Source organism: Pteropus vampyrus, unplaced genomic scaffold, assembly GCF_000151845.1.
Source record: "Pteropus vampyrus isolate Shadow unplaced genomic scaffold, Pvam_2.0 Scaffold253, whole genome shotgun sequence".
NCBI lineage: Eukaryota > Metazoa > Chordata > Mammalia > Chiroptera > Pteropodidae > Pteropus > Pteropus vampyrus.
Window position 1 is genome coordinate 1,028,380 of NW_011889034.1, and position 8,422 is coordinate 1,036,801.

Consider the following 8,422-nt stretch of genomic DNA (forward strand, 5'->3'; position numbering starts at 1 on the left):
GACACATGAGTCCCTCCAGGTCAGGGAGGGCCAAGGACTGCCCCCTCAAAGCTGTGACCCTTTGAAAATCGCTTCTTTCCAGACTTTGTCCCCAAGTCCATGCAGATTAACGTGGTCTCACAAAACTGGAACCACGAGACACAGAGGGGCCTCAGGCTGGCTGCCCTTCCTGGCTCATGCGTCTGGGAGGGCAGGCGGGTAGAAACGGGGGCAGCCAAAGCCCACCCCCAAAGCATGCTCTGGCCACCGTGATGCCACCCTATGGGATCCACCCGACCCAGCGTCTGCAGGGCACCCGAGCCCTTGTGGTCCACTGAGGCTGTCTCTGCGCGGGCTGAGGTCCGAGGAGGGGACAGGGGCAGGACTGCCCAGCCGTGGCTGAGCCACACATGCCCCTCCCAGGGGCTCCCGCACTGGCGGTCCCACCTCTCATCTCCGTTCCCAGGTTTGCAAGCAAACCCAGGCTCGCTCGGCCCTAAAGACTCCGGGAGGACAGCAGGCAGGGATGGCCACCTCATCGAGGGGGTGCCTGAAGCCCAGCAAGGAACCCCCTGCAGGAGGGTTGACCTCGTTGCCACCTGGGGGCCTGGTCTGTCACCCACATCCCTCCTGCTGATGAAACATCTCCCTGCCGGCAGCCCACATCCTGTAAACTCTCCCGGTGAACCAAGGTGGACCTCAGGAGGACCTTCCAGGCCACAAGACAGAGGCCGTGCTTGGCCACGAAGCCGTGAGGAGCCGGGTCCTGAACAGACGGGGCCCGGGTACCGGCGTGCGGAGCAGGCCCCGGGCTCTGCCTCGAGGAGGAAGGATCTTCAGAGGCGAGTCTGCACCCCACACGGACACAGGACTGGGGAAAGGGACACAATGGCGGGGCCCGGAACCCACGTCTCCAGGTCGCAGGCCACCGCTGCATGACCCTGACCCCCAGTCTGGGAACCTCGGTCTCCTCACCTCCAAGAGAGCCAGACCCGCTGAGGATGGGGCCAGGGCTGCTGGGCAGAGAAGCGGAGCGCTGTGCTCCAGGAGGGGCTCGCTAATCAGAGACCCGCCCCTTCCGCCATGGGGCCACCGCCCGCCACCTGGTCCACATGTTCCACAGGGAAAGGCAGCTGGGACAATCTACCGTTTAACTACACACTCAGTGGTCTTTGTGAGAAATTAGAGAATGCAAATCAGCAGAAAGAAAAGGACCCCCAAATTCCACCACCCAGAGACTACCAACGATGTCACCATTTCAGGATATTCTACATTTTCTCATCATGAGTGTTCAGTGGAAAACCCCGCACGCAGGACTACCTATGTACCCAACAAGTGACCCAACACTGATCAAAAAAATAAAGCGGCAGACGCACACAGAGACGCAGCAGGACACAATGAAAGGCAGGAGGCATGCGTCTCCGGGCGAGGCGGTTGGCAACGTTTATTTCTTTGGCTTTGTACTTTTTTTTTTTGGTATTTTCCAGGTTTTCTATGCTAAAAAACCACACATTAGTTTTACAATCAGAAAGACACGTTTGTACAGGAAAGAAAAAACACAGCTAAGAGACAAATAACAGTGAAAAAATATTTGCAATACACATAAAAGACAAACGGTTAGTATTCATGACACTTTGAGTTCATACACATCAAAAATAAAAAGAGGAATATCTCGATGTGAAAACGGCAAAGGACACAAACAGGCAGGTTGCAGAACACAGACGGCTGATCTAACACAACACGGACTGCACCTCGCCGTTTTTAGGAAATGAGAACTCACGGAGGAGATGCTAGCCCGGCGGAAATGAAAAGCAGTGACTGATTGTCGGCTCGGCCAGCGCTCGGGCCCCTTCGGGCTTTGTCGGCGGACGGCGGTCCTGAAGGGCCATCGCAGCGACTCAGACCCTTGACCGGCACTTCTACTTCTTGGATTTGGGTCCCACGAAACTACCCCCCCGACACGCAAAGGCCTGCGTTTCCAACGTTCACTGCAGCCCGTCAGCGTTAGCCAGAGAGCCAGGCTGAGAACCCACAGTGCGGCCGCGTGTCCCGTGCGGGCGCCAGGACGAGGCAGAGGATGGCCCAGGCCACAGGTGGACAGCGCTCAGGTGGTGCAGGGTGAAACGTCAAGTTAGGAAAAAGCGGCTAACAGGTCGCTCTTATCCGAGTCAGAACCCGTGTGGAGGAGGGTGCCTCCTAGCTGCCCAGGATGGTTTCGGGGAGCAGGGGGCACAGGGGAGGTCCACGAGCACCCGTGACGAACGTGAACAGTCTGCTTCAGAAACTGTATCAAGCAGACACTTCTCAAGAGACAGAGAGGCCACCAGACTCCACCCACGCTGTGCCTGACACCAGACACGTGCTCGCCCAGCCCCGGGGGCGCTGGCTGTGGGGCTCCGGGCAGGTCCCCGCCCTCCTGGGCCCAGAGTCCTCTCCCTGCGGGGAGTGGACAAGCCCAGGCCCTCCCTGGGCTGGAGGGGTGCTGAGGCCCCACAGACCGGGGCTGCACTGGGCTCTCACGAAGCTCTCCCCCGAAGTGGTGGCAGTGCCCAAGCCCTCCGCCAGGGCCCTGTGGCTGTCCCCAGCACTCCTGAGAGCTCTGGAAACCTACCACTTCCTGCAGGAACCCTGTGTGGACGGAGGAGGCAGAAGCTGCCTTGGGGACCACAGCAGTAGTGCTAACAGCCCCGTCCCCCGTGGCCGGCCACAGCCCAGCCAGCAGCACCGGCCCTCCCTAGCTCCTGACTGCAAGCCCTGCTCTTGGAGGGCACAGAGCAGCCGGGCCCGGACCCCAGTGCCTGAGGGGGAGGGTCCCAGTCTCCTGGCAGGCCACGCTCTGAACACCCCTGGCCTGGCTGTCACTAGGAAGCACACTGGGGTTGGGACGGGGGCAGGGCAGCCCCCTTCTCCGGCTCACCTGCATTTTCTTGCTGTGAGGTTTATAAAGGCCACGTGTGGCTGCATCGGGTGTGGTCCACCAGACCTGGACAGCCATCTCGGTGCCAGGGTGGGGGTCTAACTCAGGGCCTTGGGCCAGCCTTTGGGATGGGCCCTGCCACTCCAGGGGGCACTGAGGGCCCCGTCTCCTGCACACATAAAAGCTCAAGCCTGGAGCTGGGCAAGAAGGGGGAGGTCAGTCTGTCAAGGACCACGTGGCTTCCATGACCACCACATCCCCAGCGCCAGTTGCCAAGAACTGGCCTTAGCAGACCCATTGGAGCTGCTGTCTGTGGGGGAGGGGTGGGGACAGGGCCGGGCTGGGTGGCCTGGGGCAGATCCGGCCGCTCAGAGCAAGTCCCCCAGGCCCAAGGTGGGCACACCTCCAGAGAAGACGATGTCTAGAGCCTGCCTCCCTGGGGACTGGCCGGGTGACCCAGCCAGGTGCTTCCTTCCTTCCTTGGGACAGCACACAGTCCTTCCTGTGGCCAGAGGCCAAGAGCATCCGGCGTCAGCACTGGGCAGCCACAGGTACAGCCATGACCAAGGTTCCCACTAGGGTCTCAAGCTCCAGGCCTGTGGGCTCCTCGGGATGTCCACGCTGGCAGAGTGGCCAGCCCAGAACAGAGGCCCCTGCACTGGGTAGAACCCTCCCGAAGCTCGGGCTGCCCATCCACCCAAAGGGCCCTGTGAGGCCCAGACTAAGGGCAAGCTCTGGGAGGTGGCTGAGGCCAAGTTCAGGGACAACGAGCAGCCGTCAAAGGCCAGCCCTTGTCCTCCTTCGAAGGGCTGCTATGCCCTTGCCACCCACTCTCCCCCAACGCCATCCCCTCTGTCTGTTGTTTTTGAGGGGCTGCTGCCCCAGGCACCACCCCCAGGGAGCCTTCCCCCACGTGGCCGCCTGGCTCTCTGGGCTCCTGCACCTGCCCCACCTCCATGGCCTCGGGAGACCCCCAAACACAGGGCCAGTCCAGGAAGTGCGGCTCCTCTAGAGAACACAGCGTTCTGTCCCTAGCCAGCGCCCGCCCAGCAGAGGCCCGATCCCAGGGGAGCGGAAGTTGGTGCTGCGGTGGGGGTAGGTGCGGGGGAGCACACAGAGACCTGGGCAAGCTCCAAGCTGCCCCAGAGCAGGCCAGGAAAGCTCAACTTGTATGCAGACCCCCGACTCCAACCCCGGAAGGGAAGGAAGAACAGGCCCACTTCGCGGATGGGAGCCAAGGTCAGGACAAAGCTCCCACCCGGTGTCCCTTGGGGCCGTTCCTGGTTCTGGCATTGGGGCTGCTGCCTGTGGGGCCACCATGCCCACCCACAGCTCCCACCACCTGGAGAGATGAGCCTCGAGGGTGCCTGCCGCAGGGGCCGAGCTTGCCAGGGCCTCGTCTCCACCGCAGAGCTGGTGCACGGTCACAGAGTCCCCGTGGGCCGAGTGAGGCCCACACCCAGAGCAGCCCAGCCGGGGCCAACCAGGGGTGGGATGCCCACCAGTGAAAGGTACGGGAGCCGGGGTGACTGGGGTTGGAGCAGGGAGACTCCTTGGTGACCATGCTGCTCTTTCTGCTTCTTGCAAAGTCCCCTCCCCCAGGAGGGCCGAGTGGAGCTGGCCCTGCAGCCGGCGGGTGAACGCGAAGCAGGTTCCCCTGGATCCTGCCCTGGGCCAGAGCGTCCCTCTAGGCCCACGCGGCCAGGGGCTGGCCACCCTCCTCACTGCCCCCAGACGAGGCTCTAGCAAGTAGCTCCTTGGAAGGCAGGGCACGGGGGGCCAGGCCAAGAGGTCAGTATCCTAAGGGCTAAAATGTCGTCCCCAAGGAGGCTCAGGTGCCCCGAAGTACGTGGACCTCCTCCTCCAGGGAGCTGGCCCTGAGTGCCACACCACGCAAGAGGCCCTGTCCCAAGTCCCTGACCCACAGCTGGCTCTGGACTCCAGGCTGAGCCCCCACCCTTGCCTCCCAGCATGAGAGGGCCTGGGAGCAGAGCCGGGCCTCTTCCTCGAGGACTGGCCCTTTCCAAGACGAGGGCACAGCCTGGAAGCACGGTCAGCCATGCCCAGGACACAAGGGGAGGGGAGGGGTGTCTGGCTACAACAGCCCCTCAGCAGAACAGTGGGTGGGACACGTCAGGCAGCTCCTGTGGGGACTGGGGGTGGGGCAAAGGGACACTTACCTGTGCTTTTCTAATTCATTGTGTGAAGACCTGTTTAGAGAGATAGAAAAACAGAGCTCACTCCAGCGCCTGACCACCAGCACGCGGGCCCCGCCGAGGGGCCCGGGTGTCTGCAGGCTGGTGCGGAGGATCTGGGCCCCAGGGCTGTCCAGCATGGGGAGGGCTGGGGCAGGTGCACAGCTGCCGACCTCGCACCAAGTGACGAAGGCAGGAGATACAGAGGTACAGCCATATCCAGAAATGCCCAGGGCCACCCAGCTTGCCAAGTGAGGTATGTGGGGATCCTGGCCAGCAGGAGAGTCTGGGTCCCCTTCCAGAAGGGGTAGGCAAGGCCCAAGGAGCCGCGGTGGCCAGTAATAGGGCTGGTCCACCCTGTGTCCCCGAGGCTGCCTGGGCACTGGGCCACCTGCCTCCCCCGCTCCCTGCTGTCCGAGGCCAGCAGTGCCCTTGTGCCACAGGGGCTGGCACAGAAGGCGACAGCACGTGAGCACAGAGGCCAGGACTTCAGGACATGAGGCGGTCCTGCCCCAACATCGCCGCCCAGAGCACCTTCCCCACCCCCTCAGGCTCACTCGCCTGCACGACCATAGCCCATCGCACCCATGGGGACACCCAGGGACGGAGCAGAGCCAGCCCATGAAGCACCAGCCCAAAAGAGAGCCTCTAAGGCTCAGATGCTTCTTGGGCTGGTGGGTGGCAGAAAGTCCAAATCGGGCCCTTCTGCTTCCCTCCAGGTCCGAAGCGAGTGGCCACTCTGGGCCCGAGCGCGGCCTCTCTGGTGGCCGAGGCCCTGTCCGCTGCTGTGGCTCTGCTCACCTGGCCCGAGCAGACAGGGCCATCCTGAGCACTGCAGCGGGCAGCTCCACAGCGCTTGCCCTGCAGGGCAGCCAAGAAGTGTAGCTGAGCTCCCATTTCCAGGTCACCCCCAAGCCAGGTGGAGACCTCTCGAGCCAGACAGGGCTCCCAGGCCACCCTGGCTGCTTCCCACATGAGCGGAGGGCCAGACCGCCCTCAGGGCATACCCAGACCAAGCCCTGTGCCCCTCACCCCTTCCGGGAGCTTCTGCTGACCTCCGTCTGCTGCCCTCACTCTCTCCTACTCCCGGGACTCGGGACTGGGAGACACCAGTCCTGCTAGCCTCTGCCACCTGCCATGGTTTGTGGCCCCATTACAGCCAACTAGGGCCCGAGGCCACCCTCTTCCCACCAGAGTGGCCACTCCTGGGCCTCCCCGTGCAGCCCAGGACTTCCTCCAGACCGAGGTTCCAGAGCCCTCAAGGGCCTGCTGGTCACGTGGGCTGGGCACACAGCCTCGGAACCTCGGCCAGGGCCAGGAGGGGGCACTGCCACCAAGCTCCTTCCCAGCCTGAACCACAGCCCGGCAGTGTGCGTCTGTAGGTCTGCCCACTCGAAGGATGCAGGGGTCAGCCAGTGTACTACAATGTAGAGAAGCCCATGCACCCAGCCCCTTGCAAGTTGATCTGGACTCCACCCTGGAGGGAGAGCCGGGGCGTGGAAAAGGACCCGGAGCCCTCATGGTCCCGACACAGGTCCCAGGAGTGCCCTGCTGTGAGCTACTCTTCCCACGGTGGCCTGGGGACGTGGGATGGCCTGGCCGGGCTACGCTCAGCATTGCCTGGCGTTGCCTGGTTGGCCCCTCACCTCATCGCCTCGAGGCAGCCAACCTTCTGCCCACTATCCCACAGAACCTGACCGCAGCAGTGACCTGACAGCTGCCTCCGAAAGCCGTTGCTGGCGCCCTGGCGGCCCCTCGGCTGCCACCTCGACCTGTGCACGTTGCCCCACTGCCTGCCACCCTCCCCTCACCTTGTTCCCAGCTGTGCCCCTCCCTACCCTCCCCTTGGCGGGACAGAGAAGCCTTACAGGTGTGAGACTGTCCTGCCAGGTCAGGGCCCTGGTCTGCCTTCACCCCTGGTCTGGGCTGGCTGAGGTCCGGCTGGGCCGGGGCAGCCTCAGAGGGCATCTCTGTGAGCCTGGGGTGCCTCAGGCACTGGGGGAGTCAGGCTCTGCCCAGAGAAGTAGCAGGGAGGTGCGCCCCAGCCCAGAGACCCTCGGTCCCTCGCCAGTGCCCTCAAGGTCTCCGCCCCAGCAGACTGTGGGCAGCCAGGACCCCTCCTCCGAACGGGAGTCCCAGAGGTTGGAGCGTGGTCCGGGCAAATAGTCGAACCCCTCTTGGCCCATTTCGTCGGCCCTAAAATGGAGGTTACAGTAACAGCCCCTCATGGGGCTGGGTGACTGTCAACACATGCGCACAACACTCAGTACGGAGCGGGCACTCATGGAGCCTCAGCTGAGACTGCTTGTCAGCTTTGGGTGCCCAGTGCCACGGGAGTCCAAGGTCACACCGGAGTTTCCCCTGGGTGGCAGGGCACTTGAGACAGCCAGAGCCAACAGCAGAGGGGCCTGGCTAGCTCCACGAGGAGGCCCGAGGCCGTGATGCTCCCCCGGCATGCCTGTCCTTCCCCAAACTGTCCCCGATGTGGGACCAGAGGCTGGGACTCAGAGGCACGCCCAAGGCAGTGCAGATGGAGACAACCAGTTCCTTGCCAGGCCCAGGGTGCCAGGACGTCACAGGAGTTGGGTCCTTGTGCCAGCCTTTCTGTTTCCCAAGAACCGGCAGGCCACAGGAATGAGCTGCACCCTCTGCCAAAGGGCCCAGAAGCCCCCCGACAGAGCAGCTCCCAGCCTGGTTACATCGTCCAGGCCCAAAGTGGGCCGTGGACAGTGCCAAGTGTCCTGTGGTCCTCATGGCGTCCAGGAGAGTGGAACCCCACAGGAGCCCTAGCTGAGGGTCCTCAGTCCCCACCCAGGGATGCGCACCACACCCTCGGGGGGTTCTGCAGCCTGGGGAAAAGCCAGAGGAGTGTTACTGGCACTGGGAGAAGCCACTACGTGACCCTTTTCCCACCCCATTAAACAGGGCCCACTGTCCCAAAGAAGGGGACTCCTATACTTGTCCCACGAGTTTCACTTGTGGCAGGAGTGTGGGGACCGTGGAGGAGTGGGGGCCCAGGGCAGGGCCTCTGCATGCCTTCTTTGTCCAGCCACAGGCGGTGGGGGTACTCAGCCTAGCAGCAGGGCTGGACCCTTGGAGACAGTCGGAGAGACGCCGCCCACCCCCCCGCGTGAGCAGCCGTCAGGGCAGGCGACCCTACACTGCTCTGCACCGAGCCTCAGTTTCCCCGGACCCAAAAGGCACCGGCCAACACCCACTGACAACTTTTCTCTTGCCCGGAAAAGTCCAGAACAAGTTGGGGGCGGGGAGCGACTGCGGGAGGAGACCCCGGGCAGCCGGGCTGTACGCGTGGCACTGTTTACGCGAGAGG

General features: G+C 63.3%; 1 protein-coding gene across 1 annotated transcript in view; it reads right to left on the reverse strand.

The window, feature by feature from the left end:
- MXD4 (MAX dimerization protein 4) overlaps positions 1 to 6,881 on the reverse strand; it is an 11,668-nt gene extending 4,787 nt beyond the window's left edge. Inside the window, exon 1 of the mRNA XM_011374698.2 lies at positions 5,077 to 6,881. Within this exon, the coding sequence (XP_011373000.1) occupies positions 5,077 to 5,714 (638 nt within the window). The 5' untranslated portion in view covers positions 5,715 to 6,881. The remainder of the gene's footprint in view (positions 1 to 5,076) is intronic.
- Positions 6,882 to 8,422: the final 1,541 nt, after the last annotated feature.